General features: G+C 40.6%; 5 protein-coding genes across 6 annotated transcripts; 1 reads left to right on the top strand and 4 right to left on the bottom strand.

The window, feature by feature from the left end:
• Positions 1-447: 447 nt before the first annotated feature.
• LOC117567448 (senecionine N-oxygenase) lies at positions 448-3,901 on the bottom strand. Its single transcript, XM_034247460.2, has 6 exons — positions 3,675-3,901; positions 3,453-3,615; positions 3,206-3,395; positions 2,881-3,052; positions 748-1,286; positions 448-684 (listed from the first exon to the last, which is right to left on the bottom strand). Exons 1-6 carry the CDS (start codon positions 3,721-3,723, stop codon positions 514-516), a joined length of 1,284 nt encoding a protein of 427 aa, XP_034103351.1. The 5' UTR covers positions 3,724-3,901; the 3' UTR covers positions 448-513.
• A 1,104-nt stretch (positions 3,902-5,005) lies between these two features.
• LOC117567450 (electron transfer flavoprotein subunit alpha, mitochondrial) lies at positions 5,006-6,506 on the bottom strand. Its single transcript, XM_052004015.1, has 4 exons — positions 6,466-6,506; positions 6,340-6,404; positions 6,096-6,236; positions 5,006-6,034 (listed from the first exon to the last, which is right to left on the bottom strand). The coding sequence occupies exons 2-4, from the start codon at positions 6,379-6,381 to the stop codon at positions 5,225-5,227; spliced, it is 993 nt and encodes a 330-aa protein (XP_051859975.1). The 5' UTR covers positions 6,382-6,404; positions 6,466-6,506; the 3' UTR covers positions 5,006-5,224.
• Positions 6,507-6,805: 299 nt separating this feature from the next.
• Positions 6,806-10,457, top strand: LOC117567449 (RNA/RNP complex-1-interacting phosphatase). Of its 2 annotated transcripts, XM_034247462.2 has the most exons (8): positions 6,807-6,969; positions 7,064-7,139; positions 7,576-7,695; positions 7,761-7,840; positions 7,904-7,950; positions 9,484-9,591; positions 9,661-10,020; positions 10,089-10,276. In XM_034247462.2, the coding sequence occupies exons 1-8, from the start codon at positions 6,947-6,949 to the stop codon at positions 10,145-10,147; spliced, it is 873 nt and encodes a 290-aa protein (XP_034103353.1). In that variant the 5' UTR covers positions 6,807-6,946; the 3' UTR covers positions 10,148-10,276. The 2 variants fall into 2 exon arrangements, with proteins under 2 accessions (XP_034103352.1, XP_034103353.1); XM_034247461.2 differs by having other exon boundaries at positions 6,806-6,969; positions 9,661-10,457.
• An 843-nt stretch (positions 10,458-11,300) lies between these two features.
• LOC117571638 (endoplasmic reticulum metallopeptidase 1-like) lies at positions 11,301-14,780 on the bottom strand. The gene is made up of 10 exons (XM_034253864.2): positions 14,690-14,780; positions 13,943-14,628; positions 13,796-13,880; positions 13,616-13,736; positions 13,407-13,561; positions 12,960-13,343; positions 12,539-12,904; positions 12,328-12,474; positions 11,770-12,270; positions 11,301-11,703 (listed from the first exon to the last, which is right to left on the bottom strand). The coding sequence occupies exons 1-10, from the start codon at positions 14,708-14,710 to the stop codon at positions 11,542-11,544; spliced, it is 2,628 nt and encodes an 875-aa protein (XP_034109755.1). The 5' UTR covers positions 14,711-14,780; the 3' UTR covers positions 11,301-11,541.
• Positions 14,781-15,469: 689 nt separating this feature from the next.
• Positions 15,470-18,855, bottom strand: LOC117571233 (endoplasmic reticulum metallopeptidase 1-like). Its single transcript, XM_034253283.2, has 10 exons — positions 18,800-18,855; positions 18,068-18,744; positions 17,923-18,007; positions 17,745-17,865; positions 17,534-17,688; positions 17,096-17,479; positions 16,669-17,034; positions 16,465-16,611; positions 15,911-16,411; positions 15,470-15,852 (listed from the first exon to the last, which is right to left on the bottom strand). Exons 1-10 carry the CDS (start codon positions 18,818-18,820, stop codon positions 15,691-15,693), a joined length of 2,619 nt encoding a protein of 872 aa, XP_034109174.1. The 5' UTR covers positions 18,821-18,855; the 3' UTR covers positions 15,470-15,690.
• Between the last annotated feature and the right edge of the window lie 321 nt (positions 18,856-19,176).

Genomic DNA, 19,176 nt, shown 5'->3' on the forward strand with positions numbered 1-19,176 from the left:
TTGAATTGAATGAATAAATTATTACATTATGTATAGATCAAACGTGATGTTATTTATGACAGAGTAAGTACTTCGATACCCATTCAAATTTAGCGCCACTTCAACAGTGGATCAACAAACCTGTAAGTTTACAGTGCCTGTCGAGTGACGAAAATGTTAAAGATAAGACGTCGCTGTTATTTAACATAGACGTGATTGACTGAACTGTATTAAACATTCATTATTAACAAAATTATATATATTTTAAATTTAGCCGTGTGACTTTAGTTTGCTATCATTGTCGTGATGATGATGATAGCACCAACAATAAATTAAATTCACGTAAAAATCAAATTAAAACACACTAATATTGCCAACAGCCTAATGTTGATGGAGTTGGCAATTCTGGCGCTGTTGCTAGCTGACAAAAGTTTGCTGCTCTAAAACTGCGCGCATTATTTGAAATACGTATATTTATTTAAAGAGTATTAATGCACCTAAAAAAGAGTAAATGTAAAGTACACACACGTACTTTCACAGTGGATTTTTGAGAAAGTTTTCATCGTCAACAATTCTGTAGCGATTATTGCGATACGTATCCAGCTCAAATATGTACTTCTTGCCGCAATCCTTCATCAGCTTCAAAATAACTGGCTTAATGTTGTCAATGCCCGCCATTCTCGCCAGTTCATTGTAGTAAACAAACTGCAAATGATAAATAAATTATGAATTAAATTAAAAATAAATCGAATGTAGAGATTTTCGCACCTGTCGCTCGCCCATTTGATGCGCTTTCTTGCGATTGTAGAAGCCACAGTCCCAACGCTCGCCCTGCTCCTTTTCCAGTTCGGCTAACATCTCCTCCTTGTTGGGCAGTTCCCGCTGACCCGTATAGAACTTGAGGGTGAAACGCACCTGCATGTCAAAGATGTGTGTGGGTATCACATTGAACGGCAGTCCAATGAATGACATCGTTGGATGGTTAATGTTGATGCAGTGCTTCCACAGTGGCTGCACAAAGTTATCGATCACCTGGATGCCCACATCGGTGCTCAGACATGGGAAACTATATTGATAGCCAGTGCAATACATCACATGGTCAAAAGACTCGCTGCTGCCATCCTTAAACACAGCACCATCTTTGGTGAATCTCTCCACATCCGGCTTCTGAGTCACATTGCCCATGAAGGCGGTGTTGGGCGTGGTCGCCAAGTGATGGCTCAAATACACATGTCGGGCTGCCTGGCGAATGTGATTCGTTATGTCCATGCCACTGGGACCGGCGCCAATCACCAAAACGCTCTGATCTAAAATTAGAAGATTTCTGATTAGTCGAGAACAAATCCGAAACATCTGTTCAGCGTCTGCGTGACGTTAGTTATCAGTTATCAAATTGGCGCAAATACGCGTTCGGTTTGCCCCCAATCGAATTGGCAACAAAAACCAGCAACGTTTCCTTAAGTGCCCAGCTGTCTTATCACTCAGATCTAGCATAGAAACACGTGCACACCCTAAATACCTCCATAGTCAACGGACTACGAGTGTGTTCCGATTGTAGTACTATATGTCAAACAGCCGGCCGGCCCACTTAGCAGCCATCTTCTGCTTGATCTCAGTACTGGGGGTTGATAAGACTGGGTGTGATTTATTAAAAATAATAACAAAAAAGGGGAGCCAGTCAAGATTAGCGAGAGTAAATATATATACCATCTATGTATATATAAAGCACTTACATCTTAATTATGATTCCGCTGTCAAAATTCGTTCGTTTCGACTATATGTTACCCTAAGCCTATTTGAGGAGCGTAACTTGAGAGTTTATTATCTGATCGCGTGTATGTTATATATTATGATCATATCACAAGGAGCCTTCACTTTACTTTTTATGTCATTTATGTTTATCGATTTGAAGGGGCGAATATGTTAATTAAAGGAAAAATTTGAAATCAAAACACAAACACACAATCTTAAAAGCGATAAGAATATTTGGACTACATTATGTTGCCTTAAGTTTTAAAGTACAACTCTGATTATCTGGTATCGCAATAGTGCTATAAATCAGGAAGTTAATTGTTTGTTTTGACTGGGAAGTTACCTTTGAAAAACAAAATAATAAATATATTAGCATATACGTAGAAACTTTTATCACTAAATTGCATCTAGGAGATTAAAAACCTAAACAGATAGATACTATACTAAGATGTTAGAATGTCTGTCTATGCCTTTCATGATTGCAGGATATTGTAATTGTAATCGCACTTAAGAGTGCTAAAAATATTGATATTCACTTTTTAAACTGTTACCTTTTATAATAACTGATAAAAGGAATAAAAATATTGTGTCTACATTTTATATAGTAAGCTCTTATAGTCTATGCGATCTAAAAGTTTTTAGGTGCAAACAGACTGATAGACAAAAGTGGCTAATACAGTTTATGTTAAACAAAATAAAGATAAAAATCAATACACGTAAAAGTTTTATAAATATTGCGAATAATTTTGTAAATGTGGTTCTAAGACTCTCATTTGTTAATTTTTATTATAGTTGACCCCTTTTGTCATAATCGCAATATGCTGCTGAAGACAATTAAATCTCTGAATTTATTAGTTGAAAGTTGTGAGTATTTTGGAAAATACAATCAAAATTTGAATCCACTTTAAGTGTTCAAAATACGCCGATTAAGTAGTGCAAATGTACTCTTAACAGTCTTTGCGATCTAGAAGTGTTCGTCCACGACTAGACAGACAGATATGACTAATATACTTTATATATGTCATAACTTCTGCTTGTATCGTAATCGCAGTCGCAGTCGCAAAAGCAAAAGCAATCACAATCGCTATCGCCATGTGAAGCAGGAAGAAAGTCAAGTTTTCAACGTAATCTTCTCGCACTCGCACTCACCTTTGAATTTATCTGCTCTGCGGTACAAATGGCTGTGCATTTGTTGTCCCTCGTATAGCTGCATTCCCTCGATTTTGGGCATATCCGGTTCCGTATAGTGACCATTGCAGACGTAGACGAAATCGTAATAAACCGGATCGCAGGTGTTGTTGTTGTGATCCCAAACATAGACCTGCATAAATAGATTGCAAGCGAGAGAGAGGGAGAGAAAGAATCACAAGTTTTAATCACATCACAAAAGGAGGCAAACAATGTTAATGTTAATGCAATAATAAGTAAGTATTTTGTAATCGGTGATCACAACAAGATCGACGTCAGCACTTACCTCCCAATCATTTTGGCGGGGTCGCACTCTGATGACCTCGTGCTGCAGCTTGATATGTGGATGCAGCTTGAAGTGATCGGCATAGGAGCGCAGAAAGTTAAGCACTTGGTGTGATGTGATGAACGATTCCTCGATCTCAGTGGGATAGTGATAATCAGGATATCCCATTACTTCCTTGGGTAAATTTGTGCTGTAATTAATTGAAGATTGAAAATTTCAAATTCGAAGATAATGATGATGAACCTACCGCAATCCCTGGTACATGCTGCTGTGCACCTCATCATACTTATTCTTGGGCATCTCCTCGGAGAATATCCAAGTGCCACCCACCTCGCTGCCCCGCTCATAGGCCACCGCCTCCAGACCTTCCTGCAGGGAGTTCTTCAGGGCGCATAATCCCGCCGTGCCAGCTAAAATTTGAATATATTCCAGATATATTTCCAAAGAATGCTAGATTTTATGATATTACCTCCTATCACGCATACGCGACGCTTCTGGTGTATTGGAGTTTTATGCATTTTAATTAATTGTACGACTTTGCTTCACGCTTTTATGGCTTTGATTGCTTCGATGTGTCTCTGTTGCTTGCTGAGCGACCAGTGACTAGCTCCATTGGCTACCGCTTGCATTTGTTCGCACGTCCATAGAGCATGTTGCCTTGTGCCCTACACACTTGGACGCCTTGGCTGTCTTTTCAGTTCACAGATGCAGTTTGCAATCTACAACAAAATATAAACCAAGATTGCTACGAAATAAACTCCACGACAATTATTTAATTTTATCATACATGTTACTATTAGTTTACTTTACTTTTGCATTTCTCTGCGCTGCCCCTCATGTTAATTGTAGACCGTAGCGCATTGACAAGTCGTCTCTCCAAGTGTTTTGCGCAGCTGTAAGCACTTATCAGCGAGTCACATAACAGAGACGTCTGCGCTGAAGTCGACAGCGACTGCGACGGCGACGGCGACGCCGCTGTCAACGAAAGTGCTGCTTCACAACAATGTATGGAAATCCGTGACGAACATATGGGAGACAATTAGTTGCTTGGCAATCGAATCGATGTCTCCAAACTGATAGTTTTAAGCAGTCTAGCCACTTCTGGAGACCACGGAGACATCTCTGCGCTATTAAAGTCTTCTGCTCAACAAATGGCAAACTTAATTGCGTTTCATCTATCTACATATGTATGTACATATATACAAAATATATTTATTCTGTCACTGTGTCATTTCAGTTTATTAGCCCATTTAAAATAAATAATCAGCTGGAAATGCAAAGATCTGTTGTAATTGTGTTTACTTGCACATTACGCATTGCCATTCATGTAAATATAATTACAGAATGTGAGCGAGGAAGTGTGAAGAAAGTTTAATTAGCACATTTATCCACAAATAATTAATTGAGGGGAATACTTACACATGTATTGTCCCTTGGTACTAAGTGTGTCAGCTGATGGGAGTGGGGAAGCCAAAGCAATCGATTTGATAAAAATGATAATAAGTACTTGTCCCAACAAATACGAATACACTTCAAAAAAGACTGTTTAGGAACTGCGCATTCTAGAATGCTCAATCAGCTGCGATAAACAGACTCTGTAAACATTTTGGGCCTTTTTAAACGTTAACAGTGCTGGTAATAAAAGTACCATTTTCGTTAAATGTACCAATTCGGAAGAAAGCGGAGCAACACAACACGCCATTTTAACATTTGCTTATGTTATCAGCAATTAGTTGCACCAAAATGTTTGCTGGGTTGATGCAGGTTGTTGTACAATCTTTAATGATAACAGCGCAGTCATACTAAATATTGCCAGACATACAGCTTAGTTTTTTTATTAGAATAACAAAAGAATGGCAAAACAACGTTTATGATTGCGCGACTGCCAGATGGATGCTACAAAAAGTCTCGGAACTACACATAAGTATATTAATTTCAAATAAATGCAACAATTCAATTCTTCGATTTGATAGAATCAATCAGCTTTATACAACTATTGAGGAGCTTCATTCGCTTCAATTACAATTTGCCAGTCAGTTCGGGCACAGCCTTGAACAGATCTGCCACTAGACCAATATCGGCCACCTGGAAAATGGGTGCCTCCGGATCCTTGTTGATGGCCACAATGGTTTTGGAGTCCTTCATGCCAGCCAAGTGCTGAATAGCTCCAGAGATGCCCACGGCAATGTATAGCTCGGGTGCAACAATCTTTCCAGTCTGACCGATCTGCAGATCGTTGGGTACGAAGCCAGCATCGACAGCAGCACGTGAAGCACCGACGGCAGCATTGAATTTATCAGCCAGATCGTAAAGCAGCTTGAAGTTATCGCCGGACTTCAGGCCACGTCCGCCAGAGACAATCACCTTGGCACCCGTCAGCTCGGGACGATCAGACTTGGTCAGCTCCTGGGATACGAATTCTGACAAGCTACTGGCATAGTCGCCAGCTGGAGCTTGCTCAACAGTGCCGCTGCCGCCGCTTGTAGCAGCTGGTGGGAAATTCGTGCCACGCACTGTGATAACCTTCACAGCATCCTTGGACTTGAGCGTGAGGATTGCGTTACCGGCGTAGATGGTGCGCACAAAGGTGTCCTCCGACTTGACATCAATGATCTCTGAGATGGGCGACACATCGAGCTTGGCGGCGACGCGTGGCAAAACGTTCTTGCCAAAAGCAGAAGCACCGGCTAAAATGTGCGTAAACTTGAACTGCGATTGGGCGGCGAGGACGAGAGGTGTCAGAGACTCGGCGGTGAAGCCTTTGAAGGCGGCATTCTCGGCCACCAAAACCTTGGTCACTCCCTCCACTTTGGCTACAGCCTCCGATGCCTAGAAAAATGTGAAGAATTCAGTTGATTATGCAAACAATTTAAACAACAACAAAACTTACGGGTCCACATTTTGTGCCTGCTACGAGAACTGTGACGTCACCGCCGATCTTCTTGGCCGCTGAGATGGTGTTAAGTGTGAGGGGATTGAGCGTCTCGTTATTGTGCTCCGCCACGACCAATGTGCTCTTGCAGCGCTGCAACTGTGTTGTGCATTCGCAAACAAAATAAGTTATTTAATAAGTTGGTTCCTTTGAAGTGATCGTGCGCCATTTTCTTTTGATTATAATCAATAAAAATACTTACAAAACTGCTGCGCACTAGATTGCGTGTGTTGCTGGCAAACATCTTGAGTTTTCTTATAGCTTTAGCTAAATAGAAATATATAAATAATCATGAATGACTGTAATTAATATAAATTAACTTAAAGTACCTGCTCTTCTACGGTGGCGCAGAAAGTCCAAAAGTCGCTTTTACAGCTGTTGTCGAAGCTGAAGAAATATCGTTACCATTATCGATATATCGATGTTTTTGTTATACCAAACTCTAATGACAAATATTCATATTATTTGTTTATCCTAAAAATAATAATATAAAAAGATTGTATTGAATTCAGACGAATTGGGATGAAGAAACTGTTTTGTATACCAAGAGGATGTTAAGGAAACATCGCATATTTCCATGAACTGTATCTGTTGCGTGTGGCCGTATTTATGTTACTTAACAGTTTGCTGTTAACACAACTATCGATAAAGCGTTCTTAACATCGATATTTTACCACTTATATTGTAAATAAATATGTTGCACGCCGTGCAAAAATAGACAATATTTTTATAAATAACGGGGAGAAACACAGATTAAAACAAGTATATGTACAGTGTTAGTAATCGTACAATTGCACAATCATAAGAAAATGGTTAAACCAATACCTGATCGGTGAGTCTGTTTTCATTACTCTATTTTGCTGCAAGACGCGTGTTTTGTTCTTTTTTGTTTATTATTGTTTTGATTTTTGATTTGCATTTCACAGCTGGCTTGATTATCAACCTATTGGCCAGCGCATTCCCTCTACACGTTTTATTGCATTCAAAGTTCCGCTGCATCAGGTGAGTCCAACCGCCCCCGCCCCCGACCGGAGACCAAAAACCGGTTAACAGGAGCTGTTACAGCTGGAGGTGAAACTGAAGCTGGGGATATTGATTGATGTTGAAATGCGGACCACCGGCAACGAGGGTCTCTAAAAATAAATAACAAAAGGGTTGCCCAGCAGACGAATTTCGTGTGCATTGCAATTATGCTTACAAGTGGCAAGTGCAACATGCTGTCGCAAAGAGCGAGAGAGAGGAAGATAGAGGAAGACCCCACGCAGCCGCCTTTTGCATGAATATTAAATTAAATTGTTTTGCTTAATTAAATAACGCCACAACACAACGGTGGCCAAGAAGTTGTTCCTTGGCAGCTTATTAATTGTACCGCCGCCGGCCAGTTGCATAAATTGAGCAATTTCATCATGTTTTGAATATGTTCCATATATTTTTGCAGAATATCAATGAGACTGTCGATGAGCAGCAGCGTCTGGCGCCACAATCTCTGCTCGAGTCTGTACCGAATTTGGGCCTCATCGTCGACTTGACCAACACCAATCGATACTACAATCCGCAGGCGAGTTGAAACAATCACCAACATCCTTCGTTCCTACTTTAGGACTAATAAGATTTATTTCGCAGGCATTCACGGATTACAATGTGCAGCATCAGAAGCTAATGATACCTGGACATCAAACGCCTCCAGCTGCGCTGGCAAAGAGGTGAGCTACCAAGAGAAATACATTGCTTGCATTGCTCTAAGAGATTTTTCATTTCTTTTGTAGATTTTGCCACTATGTGGCGAATTTTCTAGAGGCAAATGCAGATAATGGTAAGCACACTCCTCTCTCCTCCCACACAAACCCTTTTAATCACAATGCTCAACCGTGGGAACGCTTTCTAATATCAACTATGCAGATGCATATCTATCAACATAATTAGAGTTCAAAATATGCAAAGAGATTCGTATCGCATAAGATGTGAAATTTTACCACGTATGACAAACACAACCGCTTTTGAGGCCGTTTAAATGTATAGTCTGTTCTTAGCTCTAGTTGCCAAGTTAAGGTATTTTTAATTATGCTACGCAATTCAATTTTGAAAAGTAACAGTGCGCTAACAGTTAAACCTGTTATTAACACTTTGCATTACCAACAGTTGGCAACAATAGCTACAGATGTCTGCTAATTAAATGCGGGGCACAATAAATATATGCGCTGTAGGAGATGAGTCCGTTGTTAACATATTTACAACGTTGCAAATCAAGAAAAATATAAGTCAAATTCAAGGTGGTCGCAACTTGTCAAGCGGCAGACTTGGTTTTGCTTACAGTGGGCAACGCACTATAAATAGTGCTCGCAATTTTAAATTAAAGACCAGAAAGGTAATGCCTGCTAATAAGGCGTGATTTCTATAACATGTGTAAAGAAAGCCCCTGTGTTTTAACTAAATCTAATTTCAAAAAATTTTAATTTAAAAAACTGAATTTTTATTTTATTATTTTTGTTTAATTAGTACTAAACGAAACTTAAATCCTGCGTAATGTGACTTGCACTTCTATTTTGGATAAAGTTAAAAATTAACTTCTTGGCTTCAAGCGTTTCGATTCTATTTTCTGGAATTGAGTCTATACTAGAAAGTAATAATTTAAGTGCTACTAATTTGGTATTTTATTCAAGAGAATTACTTTAAAATCATTTGACTTTTTAACTGAAATTGTCCCATTGCGCTCCATTTTGCGGCAAGGATGTTGTTGTTATTGTGAGCTTGCTGTAACTTGTCTTAAACACAGCGAAAACATGACGTACAATTGGAAGCTCAAACTGGCTGCAAATGTGGCACCCGCATAGAGCACATTCGCAATCGGCCAAACGACTTTGGCAGGTTGCATCTGCCCCCTCTCTGTCGTCTTCCTTGTTCCTTTAGTCGACCGCTGACATGTTTTAAGTTTTGTTGTTTTTGTTTTTTTTTTTGCACAAAATTTATAGCCAATGTTGTGTAAATTGGCAGTGCACAATGTTTTTCTAGATCGAGCTCAGGTCGCGCCGCTTCTGCTTTTATGCCAATTGGGTGCAAGCACAAAACACACACGCTCTCACAGTCACATTCGAGTCTGTCAGAGTCAGAGAGTCAGGCCGGTTTAGCTACATGACGTGGGCGATGCGAACGCATTCCTGTGGCTGTCTTTCAAATGAAATTTGTTGTAATTTGTGGCGACATGACGCAGCAAGCAGCCTGGAGAGTAATAGTCAAATGCTTTCACTAAACACAATTCCCAGCACAAAAAACCCAAGAATGTCGTCGGGAAGCGGACTGACTTACTTGCAAACAAATCATAAAATTCTCGTAATTCTGCTCGTTGTAGATAAACTGATTGGAGTACACTGCACACACGGCGTCAATCGGACTGGTTATCTGATCTGTTACTTTATGATCACACAGATGAATATGGCACCTAAATTGGCCATTCAAAGTGCGTAAGAGAGCAGGAACAATGAATATGTTCTAACCATTTGGTAATATGTATTTTTAATTATTGTAGCATTTGCGGATGCGCGTGGCCATAAAATTGAACGCGACAATTACACGAGTTCGTTGCTGCAACTGATTGCGAAGGAAGCGAATCAGACGAATCAGAATTGGCCGAGGCAATTTCAAAAAACGAAGGATGATCAACATGATGATAATAGATCAGGAAGTTGGCGCAACGATCAAAGAAGTTGGCAGAAACATCTGGAGCATGATCGACTGCATAGGCAACAAAGAGAACAGAACGTACAGCAAAGGCAGCAGCGTCGAAATCAGCCACAGCAAACGACACGCCATCAAAACCAATATCAGGATAGATACTTTGACAGAAGACAACAAGAGCAACCGAATCAATATCAGCCAAGTTATCGTGGTAATGAAACCAGGCGATATGAACCTTATAATCGTAAGAATAGTTTTAACGTTTCGTTTAATGAAAAGCAAACAAACCGGCAGACGAGACCACGACTTCATTGGCAACGAGAGTCAAACGATCATGATTATAGAAGTCTGGGCTACAGAAGACACAACAATAACTACAATGACAACAACTACAGCAGAAATAATAATTTCAGACCGTATAACAATCGGCAAGAGCATCGCCCTGTTCACATACGTTTCAATGATGATTATTAACAAACGAAGTTCCCTTCTCACTTTTACTAACTAAACTAGCTCGTTTTGGGTCTTTTTAATAGAGTACATTTTGCAAATGATTTCGCCATGAATAAAATCCGGTTGGGTGTAGCTCAATTTGTTGTAAATTATTGTCCATTAGTCGATTAATAATAAAAACAACAACAAGTACAACCACAACAACAATTAAAATTCATTTTCAACATGGCCAAAAGCCGCGGGCGGGTGCGGTTCAACTGCAAGCAGTTAACAAGGCATCAGATCTCCCCGAGATCGTGTGAAGATACACTCGAAATTTGCATACGCTTTTGATGCCAGAGATTGCCAACTGCCACTGAGTTCGTACAGGAGTCTTGAGTCTCCTGTGCAACTCGAACTGGAACGGGCAACAGAGAGAGATAAGCATAATGCGAAGAGTGGCGTGAAATTCCAGGAAATTAGTGCGTTGCCAACGGCAAGCGGCTTCTGTGTCAAACAAATGTCAAGCTATATAGCAGTGTATGTGTACATATGTCAGGCACTGTGTCCTCTGCACAGTGGGATGGATCGTTAAAGTAAGTACTCAAAAATCAAGAACCGAAGAAGCGAAAGTTTTACTAATTGAGAAACTTTAATGCTTAATGATTAATTTGTATTTCGTAGAGCTAAAAAAAGGCTGGTTTTTAACTAACATACTTCGCTTAACGGCATCTTAATATTTCGTACTTAAATGCGATTAGTGGCATATAATGCTTCGCTAGCAAAAGATCAGACGTCTTAGCTGTTGTCGCTGATTAAGAATGAGGTCGAAGATGCCTACTTCTGTCTGTTCCTTAAATTTGCCGTACGCCCAACTAAATACGGAGTCCGTTACACCTTATACATATGTTTTCTCTTAGCCGCCTATTTTTCGGTCCTATCTAAGGCAAACTGAGGCATGCTGCAAAACATGTCGATTTCAGTAGCTGTCGATCCCATCCCATATTCGTTTGACAGTATCGCACGATTTTATGTTTAAATCGCATAGCTTTGTAATGATAATTTTTTGGAGTTGGTGAATGTAGTATATTGTTTATTATGCCCCCTTTCAGCGCCACCATCAAAAGAAAAGAAGGGTTCATCACAGCCATGCTTTCTTGCCGTGAACAATTCGGGCCCAGATTTTGAGCTTGAGCCGCATTTGTTGGCGGCTGTCTATATCTAAATATAGCTATATATTCGCCAGCAGCACCAATTATGTTTAATTTGCTGCTTAATTGCACAAGTGCTTCGTACAAATCTAATAAATGTATCTAAGATATGTTGAGGGCCACTCCACAACCGATGTGTACGATGGGAAGGAATTGGCGAACTTTTGACTCAACGCATCTCCAGAGCCGCCAATGCAATGACCCGACACCCCCAATTGGAATATTGGCACTTCAAAGTTTCCATTAGCTTTCTACAAAGAGAGAATACTGCGTTTTCAAAAATTCAAGTACGAATTGTGATTGTTCATCGAACTTACCGAAAATTCCAGGAAAAATTTGAGCGGTGTAGTTATTATGCCATAGGTGTAATATATATGATATGGCAGTGGATATTCCGGCGGATTCTGGAGGTAACTCAACGGGAATGACCAGTTGCTCAAAGTAACGAAGTCATCTACCTCGGGTTGAATGAACAGACTCATATGATCAGGACCGTTTAGCTCGAATTCATAGCGTACTGTTGTATTGTTTTCCAACACTGTTTTGCTAAGCAGCGTTAGATTGGTGGCTACTGGAGGCACTACATGGTCAGCCCTATGGACCCAGATGCCTTCTAGACGATTCGCAACCCATCGCTCATCGAATAAGGGCATGCCGCACATCATGTGCTTCTCGCAGTCCTCTCTTAAAAATCTCGCACCGGTTAGACGCACTCCATTCATGGGTTCTGCCTCTCGTCGATCCTGGAAGCTGAACAGATATCCCGACTCATCGAAGCTGACTCTGCCGCCGTATTCATAGTAGATTTTTCGCACATGCTAAGGCGAGATTTCGAGTTTAAATAAAATTCTTTGATTAATTGACAAAATATTAACCTGATATGTAGCTCGGAAACTGTTGGTCCTGACACGGTAGGGAAATCCTATTTCAGTGGAGCTTGCAAGGTATATTGTAACCGCAGAGGCCAGCAACAAAGTCAAGATTACAGTTATGGGCTTGCGGAACATATTGATCAGTGGTATCTGTGAGAACAAATTCGAGATAATTGCAAGGAAATCAAATTAAATTCAATATTAAATAACTTACCAAAAAGCCAAGGGATAAAATTGTACCTATGCCACCCAAAGCGGCAATAAAAAGATCTGGATTAGATGAGCTACCAGATCGTCCATTCATTGGGATCATCACAGAAATCACCAGATAAAAAAGTGAGCTGCTGTAGAGGAATGGCATAGCCTGACCTGCCATTACAAGACCTGCCCAGCTGTAGCCGCGATCATGGAACGTTGTCACCATATTCGCGATCATGGCACCGGCGTAGAATACAATCGGAATTGTGAAAATATATGCGGATCGTATTCCCCACATAGTGAGTACAATATCGAGAACAGAGAGCACAATTGCCCAGCTATGCAGTCCCAGTTGAAGGTGATAATTGAAAGGTAATTTAATCTGGAAAGCGATAAGACTTAGTCGGACATTTATACCAATCAAAAGTATTACTTACATTCTGCTGCAATAGATAGTAAATCGTGATTGGCAGACTCAAACCAATGAGCGACGGGCAAATATATAATCCGATGAGCAGCCAAGAGGAGCTGAAGTAGGTCAAGGACTTTCCGATACTGTCAAAGTAATATGCCACCTGCAGAGGCAATGCTAGTGCCAGGACCAAACCTACGATCTGGATAATAACCAGGAAGATGAGACGCTGAAACACGCTGCAAGAGGAGAGTTCAGACAATGTGGACATGCGCCACACAGAGATGAAGATCAGGAGGAGCGTAACTCCAGCAGCGCAATAGTTCACAATGGTGCCTGTTTCTGCCGAGTAGCTGATGAAAAAGAGACCCAAGAAGTCGAAGAACACCGCGTGTCCCGTCTCATAAGCCTGCGAATTGAATAGTTGTTATTAAATCCATGTTTAATCCAAGACTAGTCTGGAGTAGCTAACCTCGGTGTTGTACATTTCGGGTGCATTTGCCAGCGCTCTAACGAGACCGAGAATATTATCACCAGTATTCTGAATAGATCCGCGGGGAATAACATCGACGCGATCGTACTTGGTGTGGTAAACAAATCCATTCATGCCTTGGGCAATATCGAGACCTGTAATATCAATCATTCGAATTGATTGTCGCAGGAGAAGCGAAAGCTACTGACCTGGAATCTTGCCAAACTCAACAAAGGCGGCAAAGTCGGTGTCGGAGGGAATAAGGCCAGCTTGAAAAACTTCCTCGCCCAAGGTTGTGGCACCCGGATGCTTGGCACTTTTTTTGTAGTACTAAATATAGTAATTGCGTTAGAAAAATTTGTGTTAATTGCAAGAAGGTCTTCGCTTACATTGACTAACCAGGGATGATAGGGTCCTGATTGGAAAAGGAACTCGCGTCCACCGCTACCAGCTGCATCCAGATTGATGAGTGCTCTGCAAACATGTCTCTCAAATCAGATAAATTCTTACCTAGCATACAATTTAGCGAATCTTACTTGCAATTGGGGGCCCATTTGTGTTGAGTGATAAATCCATGGGATGCCTGCAAGGCAGCCTCTTCTGCGCCATTGAAGAGAAAGACGACGGGATGCTCGAAGTGCTGCTTATTGGTCGTAGCCATGACACGTAGCACCTCCAGCATAACGGCAACCATAAATCCATCATCACCAGCACCCGGGGAAGTCAGTACGGTATCAAAGTGGCTGTTAACCAAAAGATAAGACTCGCTCGACGAATTCTTCGATGACAATTTCACAATAACATTTTGCACGCCTTGATACATGTTTAGCAGGTGCGAGTATCTGAATGAACCCGATGTTTGTTGCACATCCACCTCGAGGTCGTAGTAGTCGCTTAGCATATCCTGCTTAATATCTTCTATTTCGTTGAGCAGGAAGTCTACTGTGGACACCTCATTCGTAGTGCTGCCGACCACTTTGCTGCCAATGTTGACTAGGTTATTCAGGGTGTTGTAGGCACGTTCTCCAATGAATTCTCCGCTGCTCGTCTCCTCGATATTCAGCGCTGTTGGGAGGCGGTTCATTAAGGGAATAACGACTGCGAAGAAGAGTAGCATCCAGAAGAGTACGAAGCCATTGCCGAAATACCATGATGGCTTATCAGTTATATCCTTTGTTGTGCGATATTTGGGCAATCGCTCCTCGCCTTCCTCGCGCGATATCTACATGCGTTTTAGTGTTATATTTTATATAATATCGAAGGTATATCAGGAAGGTATTTACAAGTCTATCCTTATCGCTCATACTGCCAAAGTGCCGACGTCGTCCTACGCTGAAGTGAAACGATCGCCTCCAACTGGTGGACTAAATAACGCCACCCTAAAATAACCCCCTTTTATAACCGTCGAAAATAGTCATAAAGGCGGAGGTTTCACTCAAAAATGTTTTTTTAAATATATCATTTTATAGCGACAATGATTCTATATAACCTTGATAACGATCAATTCGAGGGCAGTTTAATACCACAATGCAATGACTATTGGAAATTTTTGTTTACATAGAAGATTAAATATGCGTTGTTTTGAAGCAGCGTTTTGCAAATGAAAAAAGCATCTTTAATGCCTCTCAGTTAGTCACTTTGATTAGTTGAGGTGTTTCATGAAAGATCACCAAATTATGGACAGTTAGCAACACGTTGAGCAACCCTCGATTGCCAAATTTACAGCTATGATTGTAGGAAGCACGCCTATAACGCCGACGTGTTCATGATGATTAGGGAATACACACGCCATTCTATCATGGTAATTCCTAGCTAATCTCTAGCCATAAAGTATTTATAATCTGATTTGTTGCCAAAATCCAAAAACTTGATTTCAAAATATCTGTCTAAAGCTGAAGATTTCATCGGCAATTAATTGAACTACTTCAAACTTGCGCTTCAAATTAAAATTTTCTATTATTTACTAATGATTTCGGGAAAGTGGCAACAAATAATTTCACTTATCAGCGTAGTCAATTTTATGTGACATACATATCATAATTTATTACGCTTTGTTTAACACTATCGCATTATCGCATAATAAAAGTTGACCGATCCATGAATGTTTTTATCCCAATTGCGTGTGACCAGCAAATAACGAGTACTTCCCAATCTGAATCATACTTTTCAAGTGAAGTGCGTCAGTCTCCGGCAATAAAACTTTGGGGAAGTTGTATTTTTATGTATTTCAAGAGATCCATCTCCTAACTTATCATAGCTTAACCTAGAATAGCTTAGTTTTTATTTAAAAGATATATCGTTTATATGTTGAGGGCCAGTCCACTACAATTGCGTAGTGTGGAAATGTTGTGGCGAAGCTTTGACTGATTTCATCGCCTTTATTCCCAAGACAATGTCCCGAGGCTCCTATTTCTAGTACAGGAACTTCATAGTTGCCATTCAGTTTCTATTTAAATGGAAATATATTATTTCAAATGTTCAACCAATGTAATTATCAGACTTACCGAAAGATCCAATGTAAAGTCCAGCGATGGACTTTTTGAGCCATATGAAATATAGATGTGGTAAGTGAGTGGGGAAGGAGGAGGATTCTCCAAATAAGTCTGTGAGAATGTCCAGTTGCTTAAGGACACAAAATCATCTTCATTCGGTTGAATATATAAACTCATATACTGCGGGCCTTTTAATCTGAACTCAAAACGCGCTGTTTTATTATTATCCAACACTGTTTTGCTCAGTAGCTCCAGAGTAACAGGAATTGGCGGTTCAATGGGCTCCTCTCGAGGTAACCACATGCCCTCAAAGCGGTTTCCCACCCATCTTTCATCAAAGTAAGGCAGTCCACACATCATGTGCTTGTCACATTCCGATTTAGTTCTTACCGATCCTGTTAGATTAACCCCTGCGTAAGGTTGTTCCTCTCTTCTGTCTTGGAAGTTAAACAAATAGCCGGATTCGTCACGGCTAACAGTTCCATCGTACTCGTAAAAGATTCTGCGCACGTGCTGAGAAAGTAAATATTAGATTGTGTTATCAGATCGAAGGTTTTGACAATTACTTGATACATGACGCGTTCGGTGTTGGTCTTGGGTCGATAAGGAAACCCGATCTGAGTGCTACTCGCCAAGTACATGGTAACAACACTGACCAGAAACAGGGAGAACACCACGATGGATGGTCGACGGAACATGTTGATTAGAGGAGCCTATGAAGAAAGAAAGCTATGAGTGCGAATTCGCGATAGAAATAAAAGTAAGCTTACCAAGAATCCAAAGCAGAGCATAGTGCCGAGGGCTGTTAGGCCAGCAGTCATAATATCGGGATTCGAAGCACTTCCGGCACGACCGTTGGTGGGGGTTAAGGCGACGTATAAGGTGTAGATGAGGGAGCTGATATAAAGATATGGAATCACCTGGAAACTCATTACTGTGCCAGCCCAACTAAAGCCGCGATCGTGAAATGTTGTTATCAAATTTATGATCAGTGGTATGGTATAAAAAATAATTGAAATTGTAAAAAAATATCCAGATCGAAGTCCATATGTCGTCATTCCGAGAAGCAAAAGCGATAAAATTATTGCCCAGCTATGAAGTGCTAACTGCAGGTGGTATATGGTGGGTAATTTGTTCTGCAAGATAAAATTTGTTGATTCCGAATTTAAGTTTAATTGTGGGAAATATTTTACTTACTTGTTGCACTGATTGGCAATAAAGGATGAGGGGAAGACTCAGACCAATGAGCGAAGGGAAAATATACAATCCGATGAGCAGATAGGGAGAGCTGAAGTAGGTCAAGGACAATCCAAAACTGTCGAAGTAATGGGCCACGACTAACGGTAATGCCAGGGCCAGAACAAAAGCGATGATCTGTATAATCAGTGTTATTATAAGTTGCTGAATCACTTGGCAACACGAAAGCAAGGACAATGCTGACATGCGCAACATTGATATGAAGATTAGAAGAAGGGTAACTCCAACGACGCTATAGTTCAATATGTTTCCTGTTTCTACCGAGTAGCTGATAAAGAAAAGTCCTAGGTAATCAAAGAAGATAGCGCGTCCCTCCTCATGATCCTGTCAAATACCTTAATTAGTTTTAGTCTACAATTGAGTTGATGCATTTCGAACCTTAATATCGCGCAATTCAGGAGCGTTGGCTAGGGCCTTGACGAGCCCAAGAACATTATCCCCCGTATTTTGAATCGATCCGCGAGGAATTACATCTGTTCGGTCATACTTGGTGTGGTACACGTATCCATTAATAAACTGACTGATGTCGACACCTAAAGAAACAATGCTTTCAATTCTTTAATTTTAATATACGTGAATAATATCATACCTGGAATATTGCCATGTTCAACGAAGATGCGATAGTCCGTGTCTGAAGGTATAAGACCCGCTTGAAAGATTTCCTCAGCCAAAGTTGTGGCAAAAGGATGTTTGGCACTTTTCTTATAGTACTGTAGAGTTATATAAAATTAAATAATATGCTATATATCTGCTAGCAATGGTCTTACGTTGGCAAGCCAGGAATGTGAAGGTCCTGTCTGGAATAAAATATCCCGTCCTCCACTACCGCCAGCATCCAAGTTGATCACTGCTCTGAAAGAAAGGAAATGCAAATGTGAAATTTTGAAATATTTACATTTTTGGGAAACCTACTTGCAATTCGCCGCCCATTTGTGTTGAGTTATAAAGCCATGCGACGCCTGTAAGCCCATTTCCTCATCGCCATTGAAGAGAAAAACAATGGGATGCTCAAAATTCTGATGTGTCGTGGCCATCACACGCAGAACCTCCAGCATAACGGCAACCATGAATCCATCATCACCCGCTCCTGGCGAAGTCAGCACTGTGTCATAGTGACTATTCAAAAGCAGATAAGAATCGCTTGTGGAATTTTTTGGCGACAATTTCACAACAACATTTTGAGCTTCCTGATACACTTCAAGCATATTACTGTAGATGTGGGCACCTGAGGTTTTCTGTACATCGATCTCTATGGTATAGCGATCGGTGAGCAGATTTTTGGTTATATCGGCGATCTCATTGAGTAGAAAAAGTACAGCGTCAACTTCATTGGCATCAGTGCCAAGCACTTTGGGGCCAATGTTGACAAGATTGTTGAGTGTGTTATAGGCACGTTCTCCAATGAATTCTCCAGTTTGCCCATCATCGATGCTAAGAGCTGCGGGTAAGCGGTAGAAGAGCGGAATGACTACTGCGAAGAAGAGTAACATCCAGAAGATGATGAATCCTGTTCCGAAATACCAGGGAGCTTTTGTGGCATCTTTCCAAGCAATATCTTTGATTGGTCCTTTGCCAGCCTCCTTATCTAGCTGAATTATGTCAACTTGTTTTAAAAATTCTATATTTTTTTTTATGTATATTTACCAGTCGATCTTTATCGCTCATGCTTGAGTTTCTCGGTCTGCTGATGTGTACTTCACGTTTTCCCAAATAGAACTAAGGAGCTCAGACATGCGAATAAGTATTTTATAGCAGTCTGGCTCAGCTGCCATAAAGTCGGTGCCTCAATAAACAAGCGATTAACAATAAAATGCATAAATTTATATAGCTCATATCGGTTTTTTGTTTTCAGAAGCCAACCACTTATCGTTCCTTAGATCGTAAACGCTTCCAAAACTTGATAACTATCCTAATTTTGTACCCTTTCCTAGGGGTATTTTAGTTTCTTAATATCAACTTGTCTGTCTAGCTTTCGGCTCTATAAATAACAATACCGTCTACTTCTTGTATATTAATCACAT

The sequence above is a fragment of the Drosophila albomicans genome, chromosome 3 (assembly GCF_009650485.2).
Source record: "Drosophila albomicans strain 15112-1751.03 chromosome 3, ASM965048v2, whole genome shotgun sequence".
NCBI classification, from domain to species: Eukaryota; Metazoa; Arthropoda; class Insecta; order Diptera; family Drosophilidae; genus Drosophila; species Drosophila albomicans.